Genomic DNA, 23,898 nt, shown 5'->3' on the forward strand with positions numbered 1-23,898 from the left:
TGGATGGTGAGTTAGGGGTGTATTTAGGGGTCACACCCATCTGAACCCCTGTCTTGAGTATCACAATATGTCGAACTCCTTTAAACCAGGTCAAAATCCGGCATTACAGGGTCGTCGAAGTCATTTTATGTCATACCGGTATTATGGCTATGTAGCGACGCCCTACTGAACATGTTGCGATGTTCATGTCTTTCTGTTAAATTCTTTTAGACAAAATTCCTTTAAATTTTTCAAATTTGTCAAAATTGAGATCAACCAGAGCTCGAAGTCACCATGTCGACTCGACTCAAATGTACTCGACTTCAAGTCGACTCGAGTGTGTTTTTAAGTCGACTCGGAGTCGACTTCGAGTCGACTTGAAAAAAAAAAAACATTCGACACGACTCGACTTCGAGCTCTGAGATCAACAAAAATCAAGAAGACTTCTCCATGGAGCTGTTTATCGATGCTTTAAACCTCTTTTATTAATCTTTTATTAATATCAAATTGAAGCTATCTCAGTTTGACGATCATAATGCTGCGTTTTCCATTAAGCTGTTCAAATGCGTCATTTGGACAATCTATATTGTAAACACCCAACTCCTTTGCTGATACAAGAACGGAAGCCATGTAAAGCCATGTGAAAATTCTGAAAATGGGCGCCGCTGGTGCTTCCAATACTCTAGTGTAATATGTTCAGCTCAATCTCGAGAATTTGTTGAAATTCGGACCAAGGATCCAATTGTACTCGATCATAAAGTTCAATTTTGAGTCGAGTCGAGTCGACTCAAGTCGACTTCAATCATATCGTCTTCGAGTTCTGGTTAAAACCCTAAATGAAGACAATTCCGGTTTATTTCGATCCTAATCACATCCCAACAACTCTGAATCAAGCGACATATTCGAACAAATGCTTTCAACCCACACTCTTGATATAGAATGCATCACAAGTTGCTTTCATGATGAACGTCATAAGTGTGGCTGTTCACATGTTACGTAACGATATTGAACAGGAGGGGGATTAGGGGGTGCATTATGAATTGAGGGTAATTATCATTCCGTATCCCATTTGTCAGCCATTGACATAAATTCCTCAAACCCACACAGAACTTCTAAAAACCCAATTCATCACGTTACATAACAAGCAAACGACCTAATAAGTAAATGACCTCAAAAAACTGTGCAAAGAATAAACTAACGATGGTAATTCACACATTGAATGCTTAAAGACCAGTTTTAATAATGCAAAGATGCTGTTTGACCTAATTCTTTATGCAGATGCGTATATATAAGCTGATGAAGTAATAAAATGATATTCAGTACAAGAACACATGTTAGTGACAGTGGACGAGTTTCAGTTGGAAGCAATATAGGATTTTATAAGAATATTTTGAAGGTAAGGACTTGATTGTTGGGGTTTAAATTGGGGATTTTGGGGGGATTTGAGGGTTGAAGTGGGTCATGTTGGGGTTTTGTGATACTTTGTGGCTGTAAGTGTTGGAATTGAAGTCATTTACATGAATTTTGATGCTAATAGACCTTGAGGATAGTCTCAGACTTCCCCAGGACTGTCTCAGACTTCCCAAGACTGTCTCAGACTTCCCAAGATTGTCTCAGACTTCCCTGGACTGTCTCAGACTTTCCAAGATGGTCTCAGACTTTCCAGGACTGTCTCAGACTTCCCAGGACTGTCTCAGACTTCCCAGGATTGTCTCAGACTTCCCAGGACTGTCTCAGACTTCCCAAGACTGTCTCAGACTTCCCAAGACTGTCTCAGACTTCCCTATACTGTCTCAGACTTCCCAGGACTGTCTCAGACTTCCCTGATTCTTTGAAATTGCTCCATTTTGTCCTATTAACCCTAACAGTCATCATTAATTCATTTAACCTCATTTCAGTATCTCATCAAACCTAATTTCCCATCAATTCAGCATGCATCACCTCTCAACATCATTATTCTGCCTCTTATTCCTCACATCATCAATATATGCAGCCAGAAATCATGTTTAAAAAATTACAATTTCAATCGTAGGAGTGAAATTCGAATAATCATTATTGCATTGAAAAAATCCAAGTTTTTTAATGAAAATTCAAATTTCATTTCAATTAAAATCCCATTTTTGGATCGAAATTCGAATAATGATTATTCAATAATTTCGATCCTAAAAATTGGATCCTAATTAAATGATTCGATCCAAAGATTTTAATTAAAATGATTTGTATGAAAATTTTCTTTGTGTTTTGTAATTATGAATGAAATGCATTTCTCAAGGAACTGAATGTAATTTTGAATGAGTTACTGCATATTTGAGTTCAAACTGGTCATATGGTCCTCTATAGGCATAAAGGAAGTGGTGGAACTGCTTAGTTCCGCAGATCTGACCCCCTCTCTAAAATGTCATGAAACGTCCAGAAATGAAATAAAAATTTTTTTTGGCAGTTCCACTCAGTTGGACATGACCAGTATAACCATCAAACGTCAGAGAAAACTGATAATCGAATTAAACATAATATTCGTTTATCAATTCTTGTAATTCTGTTATGGTCTCTTTCCATTCGGTTCCATCTTGATACAGGAGTCTCTCCTGTTCGACGTGTATCGTGCTGGTATTAGTAATATCTTAAGCTATTATAAGGGTTTGCAAATGGTAGTGACGCACAATTCAGTTGTAGAACGTCCTTCAGCATTTACTACCCAAGTACCTACTTCCACCCTCCGTATTGCATTCGTAGCTATGCCAATTCGCTCCAATTGAGCATGAGGCCTGGTGAGCCCACCCTTGTTAAACAACCTTAAGCCACTATACGTTGCAAAAATAGTCAATGGACAGATTTATAGAAAGATAGAGCTGTCTATATATGTTCTTTAAACGCGGCAATGAGCTTCCGTGCGCCCCAGCCAGGGAAGTGAGTAGGTAAGTATTATTGATAATACATTGTCTCTTAAGCATTCACGGTCCTCTATAATAATTTTAAAAATATTTTACCATGTCCATCGGTTATGTCCAACTGACTGGAACTGCCAAAAAAAAAATTTTTATTTCATTTCTGGACGTTTCATGACATTTTAGAGAGGGGGTCAGATCTGCGGAACTAAGCAGTTCCACTACTTCCTTTATGTCTATTAAAGACCATATGACCAGTTTGAACTCAAATATGCAGTAACTCATTCAAAATTGCATTCAGTTCCTTGAGAAATGCATTCCATTTATAATTACAAAACACAAAGAAAATTTTCATACAAATCATTTTAATTAAAATCTTTGGATCGAATCATTTAATTTTGATCCAATTTTTAGGATCGAAATTATTGAATAATCATTATTCGAATTTCGATCCAAAAATGGGATTTTAATTGAAATGAAATTTGAATTTTCATTAAAAAACTTGGATTTTTTCAATGCAATAATGATTATTCGAATTTCACTCCTACGATTGAAATTGTAATTTTTTGAACACTAGCCAGAAATCAAAACAACAACAACAATAATTCCAATAATCCACCACAAGAATCATGTGATCAACAAGACAATCCACAAACCTGTATAATCGAAAATCGAGACATTGAAGAGTCATCGTGGCAAATTGAGAAGCTCCGTGAAGTCACCGACCTTAAATTAATCAGCATACAAAGTGAGAACTTGCCAATTAATGTCGATGAATCATTTCCAAATTTAGTGACATATTCAGCATCGGAAACGACATTTAGGATACTTAAAAAGGAGCATTTAAGGCACTTGAGGTCACTGGAAAGTTTAAGTCTTAATAATGGACAGTTGATACGTGTCAGACGTGATGCATTTGATGATATGCCAAATTTACAGCGACTTGATCTTGGATATAACTTTATTAAGGTTATATCCGCTGAGAACTTCCGTGAACTTGCCAGACTTGAGTTTTTGTCACTTAAAAATAATGAAATTGAGGAATTAAGTCCGAGGATCTTTAAAGGCTTGCTGAATTTGAAGGAATTTATTGGCGATGACAACAAATTGTCGACAATTACTGGCGAAACATTCTCAAATAATCGACGATTAAGGAACATATCCGTTAAAGGCAACAACTTGAAATTCATCGATTCATCAACATTTAATGGACTTAAGGAACTGAAGAGTCTTGATTTGAGTGGAAATGACTGCATTGATAAAATTTATAATTTTAAGGAAATTGGCGGTGGATTTTCGTCTGCAATAAGAATGGATATGAATAATTTCTGTCAAATTGGTGTTAAAGAGTAGAAAATTTGTAATAAAATTTGATTTATTTGATTCCTGGATGCACAGCTTGACATGATGTCATCATATGACCCCATAATTCAGTACATAACCTCAAAAATTGAACCCCCTTTCGCTCAATTCCAGCTGCTTCCGATTCTAACTGCATTTTGACAACACATCACGTCTAAAATCTCTCATCTTGTTCTTCTTATGTTCAGCCTTACTGATGCATTTCAATTGACCAAAATCAACATTAGCAAGCTTTGAATTTTGTGTAAAAATTTCACCATTTATGGACATAATTGGATTTTTTGATAAATTTACAGTTTCCAGCATGCTGTTTTCATCAAAAATATCTCCATTAAGGTGCGTAATCCTATTGTCCGACATTTGGACTGTCTGCAAGTTTTGGAACTTACTGAAAAAATCCTTCGTAATTTCCTCAATTTTATTGCCTTTTAGTGCTATATTCAGCAATGTCTCAATTGGATTTGCAGCTGTAATGACTTTAATGCCTGACGTCTCAATTTGGAGAGTCTTAAGTGCCGTACAGTCATCAAGTCGTATTGTATATCCAATAATTGATGACGTCACAGTCAGCACCTCAATGTCACTCGATAATTTACAAATATTTTCGTCAAATTTCCCAAAACCTGATTTTGTGACTTTAAAGAACTTAAAATTTGTAAATTTTTGTGTCAATTCCGTTGGAAAGTCAATAAAGTAGCTGTCCATAAAGCTGATTCCAGTCACTTCCTTTCCATTTGAGTTGCCTGCTATTTCCTTTAATTTAACATTGCAGTCAAGTGCTCGGACTTCATTGATTCCGCACGTGTAAAATTTGTCATTTCTGAAGTAATTGTCGTCAAATTTACAGTCAATGTTGAAGGAACTGACATGTTCAGGCACAGCAATTGGTGTTATTGACTTGACATTACATGATTTATTGCTTAATGCTTCAACCTTCTTATTGGCTTCCTTAAAAGCAGTCATAAGTGACTTGAGAGTGTCATCGGCAGTCATTGAATCATTGTCAGCTATTTGGGATCTAAGGATGTCCAGTTCCGCTGTCAAATTCTTGTTAATTGATTCCAAATTGTGAATTTTTACAGTATTATTGCCAATTTCCTTTAAGGTACGATCCTGATAGTCTTTACAGTCATTAAAGCGTTCAGTGCAGCTGGTAAGCTTACTGTCGATGTTTGAGTTGTGGCTGATTTGTGCCTTTAAGTCTGACTGACATTTAGAGCTGCTTGACAATAAATTGTTGTAATTTTGAGTCAAATTGTCAATTTTTGATGTCAAATTTGATATTTCATCATTTTGTGCAGCTACGGTCGCGTCCATCTGGTTCTTAACATCCTGCAGATCCTCAAAATCCTGTGCCTTATCCGTCAGTTCCTTATTTGATTTTTCTAAATTTTTATTGGCATTTTTAAGCTCTTTTGTTAAATTTTTTGCATCCTTTTCCAGTTCCTCAATTTTAGCCTTTAACTCGTCAATGTATGGCTGATTGTAAGGCTTACAATTCTCCTCAAATGCATCCTTAAGGTCATCAATGGAAGTCATCCCATTCTCCATAAAATAGCTGTCAATGCACTTATTTTTAATGAAATTTTTCTTTAAAAAAATCAATTTTTTGTTGCTGTCAAAAATGGATTTTGGCGCGTAATTAAGCTTGTTGTTGGATATGGATATGACTTCAAGGTCAACACAGTCATCAAAGGTTCCATCACGTAGATCAACAATGTTATTGTCCGATAGCAGTAAATACCTCAAATTGACTAGATTCTTAAATGTCTGGTCGTGTAGCTGCTCAATTTGATTGCCGACGACCGAAATTTCCGTTAATTTTAAATTATTTGCAAAAAATTTTGACGGAATTGATGAAATTTTGTTGTGGTTTAAATTAATTTTTGATAAATTTTCAAGGTGCTGTAGAGCATCAACTGGCAAATTGGATATCAAATTAAGCTCAAAATTAATTTCGACAATTTTCACAAGATCCATAAAGTCAGCCTTATTAATCTCCGACAGCGATGAATTGACAATTTTAAGAATTTCTAAATTTGGAAAGGCATCGGATAAATTTGCAGGCAGGACATGAACAATAGCTTCATTAAGGAACAGTGTGCTGATGCCGGATATCCTGTAATTTGTTTGAGGCTGAATCGTTGTTCCTTTATCTTTAATGATGATGTTGCTGTTGAAGCAAATTTCTTTACGCCATTTTTTGCATTGTAACTCAATTGAGTAGGATGTGGAAATGATGAGTATGATGACTGATAAGACAGCTATTGGTGATCTAGAATGAAATTGCGAATTTGTTAGAATTGATGACTTTATTGATGGGATTTTTAGGTTTGTTGTGGTATTTTATGGCTTGGAATAATCAGCATGAACTACATGCACTACATCCGGTGGATATACAACGTTAAAAACGATCCTAGACAGTCTTAACTCTAGCCTGATTCCAAATTCCATAGAATCTGACATTGTTCCAAAGTTATACTAGCCTACGAGAGTTTTAAGCAAGTCAAACTGAAGTCGGACATGAGTCGGACTGAAATTGGAAGGAAGTCGGACGTGAATCGGGACGTAAGTTAGACTGGAGTTGGAAGAAAATCGGACTAAAGTCGGACTTGAGTCAAATTGGAGACGGACGTGAGTCGAACTGTAATTCAACCGCAGTTGGACAAGAGTGGGAGTTGAGTCGGACGTGATTCGGATTAGAATCGGACTAGAATCGGACTGACACAACACAAATTCTATTAAATTCCACTAAATTTACCTGCTCATTTCAATTACTCTACAAAATTCCTCAAATTATCTAAAATTCAAGCTTTTAACTTCCTTTTAACTTCTATACAAATTGGAGTTTAAATCGTTACTAAATGAACATACATCAATAAATACTTTTAATCCATATATTTTTTTTATAAGAAAAATTTGCTGAGTTTGTTCTCAATTTTTTGTTACATTGTAAGGATGATTAAGTTATTGATGCAATAAGGCAGATTAATTGAATCATTTTGACCTATTTTATTAAATTTTTTTGTAAAATTTTTTAGTTGCAAAAATTATTTGACACAAGTCAGGGATTTGGACATGGGAGTCTAGTCCGACTCTAGTCCGACTCTAGTCCGACTCTAGTCCGACTCTAGTCCGACTTTAGTCCGACTCTAGTCCGACTCTAGTCCGACTGTCTTGTCCAACTCTAGTCCAACTCTAGTCCGACTCTAGTCCGACTCTAGTCCGACTTTAGTCCGACTCTAGTTTATTAAATTTTTCCGACTCTAGTCCGACTCTAGTCCGACTAAGTCCGATTTGAACTCTTGTCCGACTCTAGTTTAACTCTAGTCCGACTCTAGTCCGACTCTAGTCCGACTCTAGTCCGACTCTAGTCCGACTCTAGTCCGACTTTAGTCCGACTCTAGTCCGACTCTAGTCCGACTCTAGTCCGACTCTAGTCCGACTCTAGTCCGACTCTAGTCCGACTCTAGTCCGACTCTTGTCCGACTCTAATTCGACTCTAGTTCGACTCTAGTCCGACTCTAGTCCGACTCTAGTCCGAATCTAGTCTGACTCCAGTCCGACATAGCTTCAACATCCCTGATATTCTTTAAAAACACCCCACAATGTTGTTAATAGCTGATAAATAAATCAATGTACTTCCTTTGTTTTGAACTAAGATTACAGAGAGAAAAAAAATATGACTAAATGATTAAATTGAATTTTAGTCTACAGCTGTAAGTGTAGTTCGCTAGTTGGAATTGAATTAAAAATCGTATTAAATTTATGTAATATTTATTGATTGGATCTTTGAAGGATGTCGAAGTAAGTTCAATGGTTGAAGGACCTCAGTGGTGTCCGGACTCCAATGTGAAGGCGCCTTTAGTAGTTTTTGGACCTCAGTGGTGTCCGGACTCCAATGTGAAGGCGCCTTTAGTAGTTTTTGGACCTCAGTGGTGTCCGGACTTCATTTTTTTTGAGATTTCACTGAAATTTAAATTTTTTCCAGTCTAAATTCACCAAAATTGTCAATTTTCATCATCATCTGTGGATGTCTCACACCATTAATATCCACCACAGTCACCATCACATGTGACTTTACATCAATGGAATTTAATCATACAAAAGACATCAAAACCTGCATACCAGAGCCATTTATTGTTCAACAGCCAACTGATTATGCTCAATTATCAGCACCAGACGTAGATTGTCATGCATTTTATGTTAAAAATTCAAATTCATCGTATTTACCACTTGGACTGTCCACATTCTTACCATCCTTAAAGATCTTCCTGTTTAAGGACTCAAATTTAACTGAAATTCATCGCGATTCACTCGTAAATTTGACACAACTTGTTGAAGTCAGCTTTTATAAAAATTTATTAACAAAAATTGAGTCGGAAATTTTTCGTGACAATAAAAAACTTAAAAAAATTAATTTTAATTCCAATGCAATAGAATCAATTGATGTTGATGCCTTTAAAGGCTTAAAAGACCTTCGTGAAATTTATTTAAATGGAAATGAACTTGCTGAATTAAATTCGGAATTATTTCGTGATAATCATCAACTTATAGTCATTAATTTGGAACTTAATAAGTTAAAGGCACTTCCGATGACAATATTTAATGGATTAACATCCTTAACTTCGTTAAATTTAAATTATAATGATCTTGAAGCTTTACCCGGACGACTTTTTAAAGATAATTTAAATTTAAAAATATTAAAATTTTCACAAAATTTAATAACAAAAACGGACATCCAAAAAATGGATTTTTATGATAATTTGGACAGTATTGATGCTTATCGAAATCCATGTACACGTGAGCTTCGTTATGTATCGGATATTTCTGATTTGGGTGAATTACTTGATGTTATGTGTAGTGTCGAGTGCGAGGATAGGAACAATTGGCTGATTAAGGAAATTGAGGAAAAAACTAAAAGTTATGAGATTATTTTAAAAAAATATCAACAAACGCAAGTTCAAAATGATGTAAATGAAGCTATAGATGAACATGTTGAGGAGGCGACAGATGTTGTAGAGCAAAATTAAACTTGAGATTGTGAATTAATTACTTTTTATCTTGTATATGGACTTAAATAATAAAGTAAAATAAATAATGAAATTTGGATTTTTAATTATTATCGGGACTTTACATTTTACCGACACTGAAGACCGAAGACAACGAAGATCACAAACCGAAGACAACGAAGATCACACACCGAAGACAACGAAGATCACACACCGAAGACAACGAAGATCACACACCGAAGACAACGAAGATCACACACCGAAGACAACGAAGATCACACACCGAAGACAACGAAGATCACACACCGAAGACATCGAAGACAACGAAGATCACACATCGAAGGCAACAAAGACAACGAAGATCACACACCGAAGACAACGAAGATCACACACCGAAGACAACGAAGATCACACACCGAAGACAACGAAGATCACACACCGAAGACAACGAAGATCACATACCAAAGACAACGAAGATCACACACCGAAGATAACGAAGATCACACACCGAAGACAACGAAGACACCGAAGACAACCAAGATCACACACCGAAGACAACGAAGACAACGAAGACAACGAAGATCACACACCAAAGACACCAAAGACAACTAAGATCACACACCGAAGACAACGAATATCACACACCGAAGACAATGAAGATCACACACCAAAGACAACGAAGATCACACACCGAAGACACCGAAGACAACGAAGATCACACACCGAAGACAACGAAGATCACAAACCGAAGACAACGAAGATCACACACCGAAGACAACGAAGATCACAAACCGAAGACAACGAAGATCACACACCGAAGACAACGAAGATCACAAACCGAAGACAACGAAGATCACACACCGACACAGTGAAGATCACACACCGAAGACACCGAAGACAACGAAGATCACACACCGAAGACAACGAAGATCACAAACCGAAGACAACGAAGATCACACACCGACCACAGTGAAGATCACACACCGAAGAAACCGAAGACAACGAAGATCATACACCGAAGACAACGAAGATCACATACCGAAGACAACGAAGATCACAAACAGAAGACAACGAAGATCACTAACCGAAGACAACGAAGACCCAAGACAACAAAGATCACAAACCGAAGACAACGAAGATCACACACCAACGAAGATCACACACCGAAGACAACGAAGATCACACACCGAAGACAACGAAGATCACAAACCGAAGACAACGAAGATCACACACCGAAGACCCAATGTTGGTTTTTTGGGAATTTCCAAGCCTTGATTTGATGCATTTGATCAATAAATTCACAAAAATATCAAGTTGACCTTCAAAAATTGTATCACAATCTTGTAACCCAATTAAATGTTCTCAAAGGCGCCATTTCAGTACTTAATGTGATAATAAAAAAAAAACACAAAGAATCTCAAAAAAATTAAAAATTTGATAACGAGCTCATAATTACATCTTCAGTTTTGTTCATTTCTTCAGTCAAGTTACATGATTTTGAGAATTTAACAAAATTTAAAATTTTATCAATGAATGAGTCACATTTTGTGGATGAAAAGCTATTGAAATTGGCTGAACAAGCTGATTTTCGGTTCTTGATTGTTATTGCGGTTCAGTTTATTGTGGAAATGATTATATTTTTGTTAAATTGATGAGGATTGATGCTTGGTGTGGGTAGGCTGGTGACTAGTTGGAGAGGTAATTTTTGGGAAATTGAAATTTTTAATTTTTGAAAATTAAAAAAATTTGAAGTTTATGAAATTAAAGAATTTAAAATTTAAATTTCAAAATTCAACAAAATTAAAAATTTAAAATTTGAAAAATAAAAAAAAATAAAATTTTAAATTTTAAAAATTAAAAAAAAATTCAAAAATTTAGAATTTTTGTTTAAAATATTTAAAAAAAATTAAAATTTTTAAAATTCTGATTAAAAAACTTTTAAAATTCAAAAATTAAAAAAAATCAAAAGCTAAAAAAAATTTATATCATATTCACACCAATTTGAAATTACAAAAACCTTTAAAAATTTAAAATTAAAATTTAAAAAAAAATACAATTTTAAAAACTAAAATTTTAAAATTTAAAAATTTAAAATTTAGAATTTTAAAAATTAAAATTTCAATAATTTAAAAATTAAGAGCTTAACAAAATCAAAATTTTGAAATTTGAAAAATAAAAATTGAAAACTTCAAATTTTGAAAATTGAAGAAAAATTGAAAATTTTTAAATTAAAATATTTAAAATTAAAATTTAAAACAAAATTAAAATTTGAATATTCAAAAATTAACAAAATTAGAATTTTAAATTTCAAAAACTTGAAAAAAATGGAATTTTAAAAACTTAAATTTCAAAAATTAAAAAGAATTTTATCAAATTTCAAAAATCTTTAAAAATTAGAATTTTAAAAATTGTAGAATTAAAAAATCAAAATTTTAAAATCCCAAAAAAAGTTGATAATTCAAAAAACTCAAAATTCGAAAAATTAAATTTCAAATTTTGAAATTGGCAAAAAAAAATTTTAAATTTTAAAAATTCAAATAAAAAAATTTAAATTTAAAAAAAAAATTTAAAGAAAAATTAAAAAAATTTTTCCAATTTCCACAACTTGATATCCATCTTCAACTTCATCCACTCACGTCTCAAGGTAAGTCATCCTTCACATCATGACTCTCATAAAATTATAAATTAACTTAAATTCCATTTAAATTCTCACAATTTCTTTTTCTCAATTTGTCAACTTATTCTCAATTTAAAATAAAATAAATAATATGCAATTTAAAAAAAAAAAAAAAAAATGTTATCGCAAATATGAAGCAACAACAACAAATTGTTTCATTCAACTTTCAATTGCTCTCAATTTTTGTTTATTCTGTTCACATTTCAGTAAATAATCTCAGATTTATTTGAATAGCTGCTCGTGCTGCATGTGCAGCATATTTATTTGATAAGATTTAACGTGGATGAAATACAAATTATTACAGCAGGATGAATAAAAGGTGAGATAAGGGACAATTCTGAAGAATTTTTTTGTCGGGTGACGTGATGTGGGTTATCTGTTGGACTTTAGGGGGGGATTAGTGGATGAATATAGTCCAAGAACACATGTTTGGATAGTAAATGTGGTCTTTAACTACATGATTAGTCACTCACAGGTAGATTCTGGTAACAATCAGGATTATAGCACAGAACAGCACAGAACTTCTTGAATCCAATTCAATGACTAACCCGAAGGATACACGAGCTGTACCAAAAGTGCCTTCAAGCTGTCATGACTCTAATTTCAAGCTAGATTCTTCACAATCATACCACAACCAAAAGTCTCGAATATCACAAAACGGTTAATCAATTTAAAATTTAACTCAATGTCGACGTGATTCTCTGACTTGATGGTTAAATTCGGTTTAAGTCTGACACTATGGGATAGTCACCCTGACAGGGCAGGTTGTCAGATTTTTTGGTCATCCTACTTCACAATTTGTGTCATTCTGTCCTGAGGTATTTATTAGATGATTTTTTTTTAATTGTGAGGTAAGGTGTGGGTAGGGTGACATACGGTAGGGTATGGTGATGTAGGGTGATATATGGTGGGGTAAGGTGAGGTAATGATGGAGTAGAATTTAGTAGTGAGCAGGAGAGTAGGGTTAGGACGGATTAAAATGGTTCAGGGTAGAGTATAGTATGAAAAGAGAGATGCAGGCTGGTGTAAGTTGGGATAATGGTGGTGTAGAGTACTGTAGAGTGAAGTAGGGTGAGATATGTTAGGGTGATGTGAGGTTAGGGTAGATGTGTGTGGATTAGGGTGTTGTTACTATGAGTAGAGTGGTGTAAGGTGCAGTAGGATAGGCTAAGGTGAATTTAAGGGTGGAATAGACTGCTAAATGGTCTAATAAGATAGGATAGTGTGGGGTAGGTTCAGGTACAGTGGAGTAATATTGGATAAGGTGTCTTATGATGGAGTAGTGAGGAGTAAGGTGGGCTTAAGTTGGTTTATAGCTGAGTAGAGTGGAAAAGAATGATGTGGAATGGTGTAAGTTAGGATAGGGTGAGACAGTGTGGTGTAGAGTTAGGTAAGCTGAGGATATAATGGAGGAGGGTTAGGTACGGTTAAGTAAGGTGGAAAAGGGTAAGGTTAGGGTCGAGTAGAGTGCTGTTAGGTGGGATAAAGTATCTTTGAGTGAGGAAGGGTGGTGAAGTGAGGAGTATTGTGGTGTAGGGTAAGATAAGAGTGATGTAGAGTGGTGTAAGTTGGGATAGTGTGCTGTAGGGTGGTTTAAGGTAGTGTAGGGTGAGATATGTTAAGGTTGGGTGGAATTGGGAGGACTAGGGTATTGTTAGAATGGAGTTGGGATGTGGAGGGTGCAGTAGTTTAGGATTGAGTAAGTTTAGTGTGGAATAGACTGGTTAAAGGTACGATATGGTAGGATAGTGTGAAGTAAGGTGAGATATGATGGTGTAGAGTGAGGTAAGGATGAAGTAGGATGGAATAGGGTGTTTTAAGGTGAAGTAGGGTGGATGGAGACTTGTATAGAGTGGTGTAGCATTAAGTAGGCTAATTAGATAAGACCAGCATTAAGCATGTGTATATTAATTGACAGATTCCTTAATAAATTCTCATAATTTCATCAATTTTAGTACCTTTAAAATGCGCATCATGTCCCTGATATTCTTCACATCATACTGCTCATGTCAGCAATCCGTTAGCGACATTAATCAGCTAATCAGAAAGCAAACAGGATCTGAAAATGTTGCATCAGATGTACGTCAATTTCCCGATTCATATTTTCTAGATTTTCTTAAAAAACATGATACAAATGTTAAGCAACAGCCAACAGGATCGAGTGAGGAGTCATCGCAGGTACAATTGAAGAAAATAATTACAGAAGGTGAATTTTGTAATGCATTTTGTAACTTAACATTAATGAGAAATCTAACAGAACGGCTGGAAAAGATGGAGAATCGTATGGTGGGTGAGATTAGGAAAATTAATTTGAAGCTGATGAGGCTTGAGGACAATTTGAAGAATTTGACAATTAAAATTGAGGATCTTATCAAGACGGGAATGAATAATATTAAGGATGAGATGATTAGGAGCATGAGGGAGAGCTTTAATAGGAACTGAAATGTCAACAAATTTGATAATGATTTAATTCTTTAAGTCTGACTGAAATACATGAATTATTCGAGTATTTTGACATGTACAAAATGATAATAAATTCAGGTTTTCCAAAAAATTTTGAGCAGCTACTTTTATTTAATTCAATTTTTTATATTCATTAAAATTTTGAAATTTATAAAAAAATAAAACTAAAAAAAATTTGAAATTAAAAAAAAATGAAATTAAAAAAAAATTGAATTTTAAAAAAAAATATTACAATTTAAAAAAAAATTTGGAATTTAAAAAAAAATTTTGAATTTAAAAAAAAATTGAAATTTAAAAAAATTTTGAATTCAAAAAAAAAAAATTTAAAAAAAATTTAAAAATTTGAAATTTGAAAAAAAAATTAAAATTTTGAAATTTGAAAAAAAAAAATTTAAATTTTCAAATTTGAAATTTAAAAAAAAGTTTCAATTTGAAATTGAAAATATTTTTATTAACTTTAAAAAAACTTAAAATATGATTTTTTTTGAAATTTGAAAAAAAATTTAAAGCTTTTGTTTAAATCATATTCACACCAAATTAATAATTTTTATTAAAAATTTATTTTTAAAAAAATTTTGAAATTGTATAAGTTTTTTGAATAAGTTTAAATTTTTTGGAAATTTAAAAATAAAAAATTTTGAATTTTTATTCCAATTTTGTTTTAAATTTTCAAAATATTTTCAATTAATTGTTTTTTTTTAAAAAAGTTTTTTATAGTTTTTTGAAAAAAGAGAAAACTTTAATTTTAAAAATTTAATTTTAAATTCTAGAACTTTTAAAAGTTTGTTTAAAATTTTAAAAGTTTCTAAGTCTATTTTTGAAATTTTTAAACAAAAACTTCCTTTGAAAAATTAATTTAAAATTTTGAAAATTAATTTTTGAATTTCAATTTTTTTTCAATTTTGATTATCATAATAATTTCACAAAATTTAAAATATTAAAATTATATTGTTTTGATCATTTTTAAATTTAAAAAAATTAAATTTTGGTTAATCTTAAATTTAATTATTAAAATTTTTGAAATTCAATTGCAAAATAAATAAAATTCTTGTAACAGTTTTCAAAAATTCAAAATTTTTCCTCCCTTTCGGAATTTTTTCACATTTCTCTTAAATTCAGTCACTAACCCTTGACATTCGGACATTTAAGAGCAAATTTTGTCACAACATCAACATCACATAATCTTGGCTCAAAGGTATTTTCAAATATTTTATGTAATAAATAATAAATTTCATGAAATTTAAACATTTAAAATATATTTTAATAATTAACATTTCATTCATCTTTTAGACATCGAGGACTACTAAGCAGCTATACTTAAATTAATCAGGAACAAATCAAATTAAACCAAAATGAAGCCATTAAATAAAGAAAATTTCTTATCATTTTATTTACCGGTTAATAGTCTTGTTAGCTATACAGCACTATCAATTAACATCATGAATCCAGCATTAAGGACAAAGTGAGTAGGACATTTAGGGAATTGAAGTTAACTTTAGGGTCTGTAGAGGATGTAGCTTTAATTGAGGAACATTTAACCTGGATTATTGAATTTTTAATAAGAAATTTTTAATTTTTAAATGAATTTCAATTAAAATTGTATTTTAAATAATTTTTAAAAATTGTGAAAAATTTGAAAAAATTTTAAAATTTTTTAAACGATTTTTTTGACAAAAAAATTTTAATTCATTTTTTAAAAATTTTAATTCAATTTTAAACAATTTAAATTCAATTTAAATTCAAAAAAATTTAAATTCGATTTTAAAAATTTTAAAATTGTCAATTTAAATTCAATTTTAAAAATTTTAATTCAATTTAAAAAATCAAAATTCAATTTTAAAAATTTCAATTCAATTTTAAAAATTTAAATTCAATTTCAAAAATTTTAATTTCAATTTTTAAAAATTTAAATTCAATTTTAAAAATTTTAATTCAATTTAAATTCAAAATTCAATTTTGAAAATTTAAATTCAATTTTAAAAATTTTAATTCAATTTCAAAATTCAATTTTAAAAATTTAAATTCAATTTTAAAAATTTGAATTCAATTTTTAAAAATTTAAATTCAATTTTTAAAAATTTAAATTCAATTTTAAAAATTCAAAATTCAATTTTAAAAATTTAAATTCAAATTTAAAAATTTTAATTCAATTTCAAAATTCAATTTTAAACAATTTCAATTCAATTTTAAAAATTTTAATTCAATTTTTAAAAATTTAAATTCAATTTTAAACAATTTAAATTCAATTTTAAACAATTTAAATCAAAAATTTAAATTCAATTTCAAAAATTTAAATTCAATTTTGAAAATTTTTAATTCAATTTTAAATTTTTTAAAAATTTTGAAACTCAATTTCAATTTTTTAAAATTTAATTTAAATTTTTTTAAAATTCAATTTTAAAAAATTTAAATTTTCAACATTTTTTTTCATCAATTTTAGATTCTTCGGCTCATCTGATCTCACAAATTTCCTCTTATGGCACAGTGTTATTGGAACTGGAGCATACATCTACACCCGTAAACATCTTAAAAATGTACCAAACCAAAAGAGACTTGCATATGCGTAAGTATCAATACATCAAACAGTATGAACTGTACCTGCAACTGCTGTCTGTGTGACTATCCAGTGTCTAGCAGTTCCATACAATACAGATCAATTGTAATCAACAGACCTAAATATCACAGTGGATATGATTAGACCAGTGATGGACAACCTATGTGCCACGGCACTCTAGTCCAGTATTGGACAACCTAAAATAATCTTGACCAAAACCGTACACGGCATACGATTCATGGCATTTTCATTAACTTTAGACAGTCCACTAATGGGCCACGACACACAGGTTGTCCACCACTGCTCTGATGTGTCACAATGACATGATCCATACGACGTGTGCGGTTTCGGTCAAGGCTTGTTAGAGGTCGTCCATCACTGGAATACAGCTAGATTGACACTGCCTATATCCTTCATCATGTACAGCTATAACAAGCACTTCCATTCATTTCCAATTTCAGTGCCACCGGTGGTGTTCTCTTCAGTTTTGGATCAGTCCTCATGTGGGCCTTCATGAAGAACGTTTTACCAAAGAATTGCGGTGTTGCAACAGTTGTCGGTCTTACAAGTGGATTTATTGTTGTTAAACTTACATCTGATTATCTTAGTGATGTTGATGCACAAATTTCGGAAGTTGATTAAATCAAAGCATTAAACAGAACTTTTAATAGTCATACTTGACATTTAATCCTCAATTTTTTTTGCATATTGGTCAACATTTATAAATAATTCCCATTGTATCATGTTCTAAACAATAAATTCAAAGTGTTTATAGAAATTTGGAATTTTTATTGGGATTATTTGGGATTCCAGAGGGTGTGATCCAGAGGGTGTGATCCAAAGGGTGTGATCCAGAGGGTGTGATCCAGAGTGTTCGATCCAAAGGGTGTGATCCAAAGGATGTGATCCAAGAGGGTGTGATCCAAAGGGTGTGATCCAAAGGGTGTGATCCAGAGTGTTTGATCCAAAGGGTGTGATCCAAAGGGTGTGATCCAAAGGGTGTGATCCAAAGGGTGTGATCCAAAGGGTGTGATCCAAAGGGTGTGATCCAAAGGGTGTGATCCAAAGGGTGTGATCCAGAGGGTGTGATCCAAAGGGTGTGATCCAGAGTGTTTGATCCAAAGGGTGTGATCCAGAGGGTGTGATCCAGAGGGTGTGATCCAAAGGGTGTGATCCAAAGGGTTTGATCCAAAGGGTGTGATCCAAAGGGTGTGATCCAGAGGGTGTGATCCAAAGGGTGTGATCCAGAGGGTGTGATCCAAAAGGGTGTGATCCAGAGGGTGTGATCCAAAGGGTGTGATCCAAAGGGTGTGATCCAAAGGGTGTGATCCAAAGGGTGTGATCCAAAGGGTGTGATCCAAAGGGTGTGAACCAAAGGGTGTGGTGTGTGTGTTTCCCGAATTCTCGGTTGAAATTGATCTAAAATTGATTGATCAGCTCCACTTCCTAAATGTTGACCTCACAATCCCTCCCACCTATCAATACTCATCATGTTCATTCATATCTTCCGACCAACTTCTGTTTGACCCAAAAAAATCTGTAAAATATTAGTAGCATGACTCCCATGTCATCCATATCACTAAACCACAACAACAACAAACATTTCATCACCATTTCCTTTATTATTATTTTAAAATTAAAAATTCATGATAAGAAATATTAAAAATATTAATTTCTCGACTGACGTAAAGTGTGAACATCTCGCATGCTTATTCAGCATTCTCTTGACATATTGTTTATCAATTTTAGATTAATTGTTTCTCATTTGACCTATTTTTGATGCTTAATCGCGTCCAAATTTGAGTGATGACTGAAATAATTAAGAATATTTTCATTAATTTTGCCATGTTTATCAAGGTAGAGGTGTAGGGTGAGGTGTTGGATAGGGTGTCAGGTGAGGTGTCGGATGAGGTATCGGGTGAGGTGTCGAGTGAGGTATAGGTTGAAGTATATGGTGAGGTGTAGGATGAGGTGTCGGGTGAGGTGTCGGGTGAGGTGTCGGGTGAGGTGTCGGATGAGGTGTAGGGTGAGGTGTCGGATGAGGTGTCGGGTGAGGTGTCGGGTGAGGTATAGGTTGAGGTGTCGGGTGAGGTATAGGTTGAGGTGTCGGGTGAGGTGTCGGGTGAGGTGTCGGGTGAGGTGTAGGGTGAGGTGTCGGGTGAGGTGTCGGGTGAGGTGTCGGATGAGGTGTCAGGTGAGGTGTGGGTTGAGGTGTCGGGTGAGGTGTCGGGTGAGGTATAGGTTGAGGTGTTGGGTGAGGTGTAGGTTGAGGTGTCGGGTGAGGTGTGGGTTGAGGTCTCGGATGAGGTGTCGGGTGAGGTATAGGTTGAGGTGTCGAGTGAGGTGTAGGTTGAGGTGTTGGGTGAGGTGTAGGTTGAGGTGTCGGGTGAGGTGTAGGTTAAGGTGTCGGGTGAGGTGTCGAGTGAGGTGTCGGGTGAGGTGTCGGATGAGGTGTCGGGTGATATTTACCTCAGGACGATCAATCCTAACAATCCTTGCACCAACATTAAAATATCCTTCATATTCAACAATATCAGGTGTCACATCATAATGATAATGTCCAGCTTCACCATGCATTGAAAAACTATGAAAATGTTGTAATCTTAAATCAAAATCAGTTTCATCAGTCACAAATGTTCCAACAGCAATAAGCGGTGCTGACATATCATAAAATTTAAGCCAATTATTAAGTTCATCTTCAGTATTTATAGGACTTTTTGAGAAATCATTCATCACATGTTGCTTTACTTTGCCTGTTTTAATCAAAAAGACACCACCGACACCAACAGTTGTGTCCTTAAAATGCTTAGCCATTGATAGTCGCATAGCTGATATAAAATTTTCACTTCCAATGCGCTTCTTACATGATACTTTTAAAACTTTACCAACTTTTCCTTCCGATATGAAAACATTTCCAAGTAAGGCACTTCGTGTCTCATTTGATGGCACTTTTTGGACATCCATTGATCCATCATCAGTAACTCTTGATATGTGAGTTTCATTTATTATTTTACCATTTTTATCAACTTTTAAATTCATTATTCCTTCACAATTTTGATTAATTAATGGATGTGGACCAGCACCGGCACCAGCTATAAAAAATTCTTTATTTTCATATCCTGATATGTTTCTTATAAGTGGAATCAAGTCATATATCTTTGATTTATCAACAAGTGGCAATAAATAGTCAGGACTTCCATATTCCATCACAATTGTGTCACCTGTTAATCCTGATGATGCAAGATGATATGGAGCTTTTGATAAATCTGGACAGTCAATAATTGATAAAGTGACTTCTGCAAAGTTCTCATTGAGTCCGGGTGTGATTGCTAAATTAAGAAATTTGTGAATAATTAGTCAAGTTGGATTGGAAATTGATGTGGAATTGGATAATAAAATAAGGATGTAGATCGAAAACCGAAGTCGACCGAATACCGAAGATCGATGACGACCGAAGACGACCGAAGATGTCCGAAGATGACCGAAGACGATCGAAGACGACCGAAGACTAAAGACAGAAGACCGAAGACGACCGAAGACGATCGCAGACTATCGAAGACGACCGAAGATACCGAAGATACCGAAGACAGAAGATACCGAAAACCGAAGACGACCGAAGATGAACGAAGACGACCGAAGACAAAAGAAGACGAACGAAGATGACCAAGTGTCCGATTGTCCTATAGTCCGGTTGTTCCGAGTATTCGAGTGTCCGATTGTCCGAGTGTTCGATTGTCCGATTGAGTGTTCGAGTGTCCGATTGTTTCGAGTGTCCGAATGTCCGATTGTCCGAGTGTCCGAATGTCCGAGAGTCCGATTGTCCGAGTGTCCGATTGTCCGAGTGTCCGATTGTCCGAGTGTCCGATTGTCCGAGTCCGAAAATTAGTAAATAAATTTTAAAATTTACCTTTAGATAACTCCTCTAAGGTGGGTGTGAATATATATTTAGACTCATATTTTAAACTCTTTGAATCCAGTGACATTTTGGATCAAATTTTAATTATTGGATGTAATTTGTTAGATGATTATAGCTTGCACAATACAAAATTTTATAAATTTTCCTAATTTTTAACTTTATAATTAATAAACCTCAATCAAGTCTCAAAATTCAACTAAATCATCCAGAAATACGAGCAGTAGCTTATGAAGTTGATTCAAGAGACACTCAATGATAACAACTACATGAGCAGCAGGCAATTAAGACACTTTATAAAGTAGAATGTAAATAAAAAAAAAACATCAAAACTTGTTGCTTTTTCCAAATAAAATATTGAAACAAGTGTGAGAGAATTTTTTTTTAATTTTTATTGTTGTCGTTTTGTACGGTAAAGCTGAATTTGTTTATCTTGGAGAAGCTCAAATGAGGTTTGAATTTTTTGAAACGGTTGAAAGAATTTATAGAAATATTGAGGCAGGTGTTGTTGATTGTGAACTTTTGAGACGAATTTTTGACGAAAAATTGGATTTTTCGGTTCTCAGACTCGGCTCTCGGTTCTCAGACTCGGCTCTCGGTTCTCGGACTCGGCTCTCGGTTCTCAGACTCGGCTCTTGGTTCTCAGACTCGGCTCTCGGTTCTCAGACTCGGCTCTCGGTTCTCAGACTCGGCTTTAGTTTCTCAGACTCGGCTCTCGGTTCTCAGACTCGGCTCTCGGTTCTCAGACTCGGCTCTCGGTTCTCGGACTCGGCTCTCGGTTTTCGGACTCGGCTCTCGGTTCTCAGACTCGGCTCTCGGTTCTCAGACTCGGCTCTCGGTTCTCGGACTCGGCTCTCGGTTTTCGGACTCGGCTCTCGGTTCTCAGACTCGGCTCTCGGTTCTCAGACTCGGCTCTCGGTTCTCAGACTCGGCTCTCGGTTCTCGGACTCGGCTCTCGGTTCTCAGACTCGGCTCTCGGTTCTCAGACTCGGCTCTCGGTTCTCAGACTCGGCTCTCGGTTCTCGGACTCGGCTCTCGGTTCTCAGACTCGGCTCTCGGTTCTCAGACTCGGCTCTCGGTTCTCGGACTCGGCTCTCGGTTCTCAGACTCGGCTCTCGGTTCTCAGACTCGGCTCTCGGTTCTCAGACTCGGCTCTCGGTTCTCGGACTCGGCTCTCGGTTCTCAGACTCGGCTCTCGGTTCTCGGACTCGGCTCTCGGTTCTCAGACTCGGCTCTCGGTTCTCAGACTCGGCTCTCGGTTCTCGGACTCGGCTCTCGGTTCTCAGACTCGGCTCTCGGTTCTCAGACTCGGCTCTCGGTTCTCAGACTCGGCTCTCGGTTCTCAGACTCTGCTCTCGGTTCTCGGACTCGGCTCTCAGATTTCGGACTCGGCTCTCGGTTCTCAGACTCGGCTCTCGGTTCTCGGACTCGGCTCTCGGTTCTCAGACTCGGCTCTCGACTCTCAGACTCGGCTCTCGGTTTTCAGACTCGGCTCTCGGTTCTCGGACTCGGCTCTCGGTTCTCAGACTCGGCTCTTGGTTCTCAGACTCGGCTCTCGGTTCTCAGACTCGGCTTTCGGTTCTCAGACTCGACTCTCGGTTCTCGGACTCGGCTCTCGGTTCTCAGACTCGGCTCTCGGTTCTTAGACTCGGCTCTCGGTTCTCGGACTCGGCTCTCGGTTCTCAGACTCGGCTCTCGGTTCTCGGACTCGGCTCTCGGTTCTCAGACTCGGCTCTCGACTCTCAGACTCGGCTCTCGGTTTTCAGACTCGGCTCTCGGTTCCTCAGACTTTAGCTCTCGGTTCCTCAGACTCAGCTCTCGGTTCTCGGTCTCGACTCTCGGTTCTCAGACTCGACTCTCGGTTCTCAGACTCGGCTCTCGGTTCTCAGACTCGGCTCTCGGTTCTCAGACTCGGCTCTCGGTTCTCGGACTCGGCTCTCGGTTCTCAGACTCGGCTCTCGGTTCTCAGACTCGGCTCTCGGTTCTCGGACTTGGCTCTCGGTTCTCAGTCTCGGCTCTCGTCTCTCGGACTCGGCTCTCGGTTCTCAGACTCGGCTCTCGGTTCTCGGACTCGGCTCTCGGTTCTCAGACTCGGCTCTCGGTTCTCAGACTCGGCTCTCGGTTCTTGGACTCGGCTCGGTTCTCAGACTCGGCTCTCGGTTCTCGGACTCGGCTCTCGGTTCTCAGACTCGGCTTTCGGTTCTCGGACTCGGCTCTTGGTTCTCAGCTCTCGGTTCTCAGACTCGGCTCTCGGTTCTCGGACTCGGCTCTCGGTTTTCGGACTCGGCTCGGCTCTCGGTTTTCAGACTCGGCTCTCGGTTCTCGGACTCGGCTCTCGGTTCTCAGACTCGGCTCTCGGTTCTCGGACTCGGCTCTCGGTTCTCAGACTCGGCTCTCGGTTCTTAGACTCGGCTCTCGGCTCTCGGTTCTCGGACTCGGCTCTCGGTTCTCGGTTCTCGGACTCGGCTCTCGGTTTTCGGACTCGGCTCTCGGTTCTCAGACTCGGCTCTCGGTTCTCAGACTCGGCTCTCGGTTCTTAGACTGGGCTCTCGGTTCTCGGACTCGGCTCTCGGTTCTCAAACTCGGCTCTCGGTTCTCAGACTCGGCTCTCGGTTCTCAGACTCGGCTCTCGGTTCTCAGACTCGGCTCTCGGTTCTCGGACTCGGCTCTCGGTTCTCAGACTCGGCTCTCGGTTCTCGGACTCGGCTCTCGGTTTTCAGACTCGGCTCTCGGTTCTCATGCTCGGCTCTCGGTTCTCGGACTCGGCTCTCGGTTCTCAGACTCGGCTCTCGGTTCTCAGACTCGGCTCTCGGTTCTCAGACTCGGCTTTAGTTTCTCAGACTCGGCTCTCGGTTGCCAGACTCGGCTCTCGGTTCTCAGACTCGGCTCTCGGTTCTCGGACTCGTTCTCAGACTCGGCTCTCGGTTCTCAGACTCGGCTCTCGGTTTCGGATTCGGCTTTCGGTTCTCGGACTCGGCTCTTGGTTCTCAGACTCGGCTCTCGGTTCTTAGACTCGGCTCTTGGTTCTCAGACTCGGCTCTCGGTTCTCGGAC

The 23,898-nt window shown here is 36.4% G+C and overlaps 6 protein-coding genes and 1 long non-coding RNA gene across 8 annotated transcripts; 5 read left to right on the plus strand and 2 right to left on the minus strand.

Moving 5' to 3' along the window:
* Positions 1-2,737: 2,737 nt before the first annotated feature.
* On the plus strand, positions 2,738-4,217 carry LOC139089795 (phospholipase A2 inhibitor beta-like). The gene is made up of 2 exons (XM_070639408.1): positions 2,738-2,747; positions 3,442-4,217. The coding sequence occupies exons 1-2, from the start codon at positions 2,738-2,740 to the stop codon at positions 4,215-4,217; spliced, it is 786 nt and encodes a 261-aa protein (XP_070495509.1).
* Positions 4,218-4,352: 135 nt separating this feature from the next.
* On the minus strand, positions 4,353-6,995 carry LOC139089801 (slit homolog 3 protein-like). The gene is made up of 2 exons (XM_070639422.1): positions 6,988-6,995; positions 4,353-6,501 (listed from the first exon to the last, which is right to left on the minus strand). The coding sequence occupies exons 1-2, from the start codon at positions 6,993-6,995 to the stop codon at positions 4,353-4,355; spliced, it is 2,157 nt and encodes a 718-aa protein (XP_070495523.1).
* A 1,319-nt stretch (positions 6,996-8,314) lies between these two features.
* On the plus strand, positions 8,315-9,259 carry LOC139089810 (leucine-rich repeat-containing protein 15-like). Its single transcript, XM_070639432.1, has one exon. It carries the CDS (start codon positions 8,315-8,317, stop codon positions 9,257-9,259), a length of 945 nt encoding a protein of 314 aa, XP_070495533.1.
* A 67-nt stretch (positions 9,260-9,326) lies between these two features.
* On the plus strand, positions 9,327-10,211 carry LOC139089820 (uncharacterized). Its single transcript, XM_070639444.1, has one exon. It carries the CDS (start codon positions 9,327-9,329, stop codon positions 10,209-10,211), a length of 885 nt encoding a protein of 294 aa, XP_070495545.1.
* A 1,924-nt stretch (positions 10,212-12,135) lies between these two features.
* Positions 12,136-14,467, plus strand: LOC139091018 (uncharacterized). The gene is made up of 3 exons (XR_011544475.1): positions 12,136-12,234; positions 13,871-14,121; positions 14,173-14,467. It is a non-coding gene; the product is annotated as an uncharacterized lncRNA (long non-coding RNA).
* Positions 14,468-15,498: 1,031 nt separating this feature from the next.
* Positions 15,499-17,710, plus strand: LOC139090940 (uncharacterized). 2 transcript variants are annotated; one of them, XM_070640835.1, is made up of 4 exons: positions 15,499-15,573; positions 15,669-15,840; positions 16,819-16,941; positions 17,394-17,710. In XM_070640835.1, exons 2-4 carry the CDS (start codon positions 15,731-15,733, stop codon positions 17,572-17,574), a joined length of 414 nt encoding a protein of 137 aa, XP_070496936.1. In that variant the 5' UTR covers positions 15,499-15,573; positions 15,669-15,730; the 3' UTR covers positions 17,575-17,710. The 2 variants fall into 2 exon arrangements, with proteins under 2 accessions (XP_070496936.1, XP_070496945.1); XM_070640844.1 differs by having other exon boundaries at positions 15,539-15,592.
* Positions 17,711-18,534: 824 nt separating this feature from the next.
* LOC139090704 (ester hydrolase C11orf54 homolog) lies at positions 18,535-21,177 on the minus strand. Its single transcript, XM_070640506.1, has 3 exons — positions 20,840-21,177; positions 19,402-20,261; positions 18,535-18,742 (listed from the first exon to the last, which is right to left on the minus strand). The coding sequence occupies exons 1-3, from the start codon at positions 20,913-20,915 to the stop codon at positions 18,716-18,718; spliced, it is 963 nt and encodes a 320-aa protein (XP_070496607.1). The 5' UTR covers positions 20,916-21,177; the 3' UTR covers positions 18,535-18,715.
* Positions 21,178-23,898: the final 2,721 nt, after the last annotated feature.

This window comes from Chironomus tepperi, unplaced genomic scaffold, assembly GCF_022539635.2.
Source record: "Chironomus tepperi strain 1889 unplaced genomic scaffold, CSIRO-AGI_Ctep_v1 contig_13, whole genome shotgun sequence".
Classification (NCBI taxonomy): Eukaryota; Metazoa; Arthropoda; class Insecta; order Diptera; family Chironomidae; genus Chironomus; species Chironomus tepperi.

What these genes read in the sequence shown, in the direction of transcription:
- LOC139089810 (XM_070639432.1), top strand. Translation starts at nt 8,315, where the DNA reads ATGGAATTTAATCATACAAAAGACATCAAAACCTGCATACCAGAGCCA.
- LOC139089820 (XM_070639444.1), top strand. Translation starts at nt 9,327, where the DNA reads ATGAAATTTGGATTTTTAATTATTATCGGGACTTTACATTTTACCGAC.
- LOC139090940 (XM_070640835.1), top strand. Translation starts at nt 15,731, where the DNA reads ATGAAGCCATTAAATAAAGAAAATTTCTTATCATTTTATTTACCGGTT. An exon ending in AATCCAGCATTAAGGACAAA is followed by an intron (nt 15,841 to 16,818) that starts GTGAGTAGGACA and finishes CATCAATTTTAG; the next exon opens with ATTCTTCGGCTCATCTGATC. An exon ending in CAAAAGAGACTTGCATATGC is followed by an intron (nt 16,942 to 17,393) that starts GTAAGTATCAAT and finishes TTCCAATTTCAG; the next exon opens with TGCCACCGGTGGTGTTCTCT.
- LOC139090704 (XM_070640506.1), bottom strand. Translation starts at nt 20,915, where the DNA reads ATGTCACTGGATTCAAAGAGTTTAAAATATGAGTCTAAATATATATTC. An exon ending in CTTAGAGGAGTTATCTAAAG is followed by an intron (nt 20,262 to 20,839) that starts GTAAATTTTAAA and finishes TTCTTAATTTAG; the next exon opens with CAATCACACCCGGACTCAAT. An exon ending in TTAGGATTGATCGTCCTGAG is followed by an intron (nt 18,743 to 19,401) that starts GTAAATATCACC and finishes TAATTATTTCAG; the next exon opens with TCATCACTCAAATTTGGACG.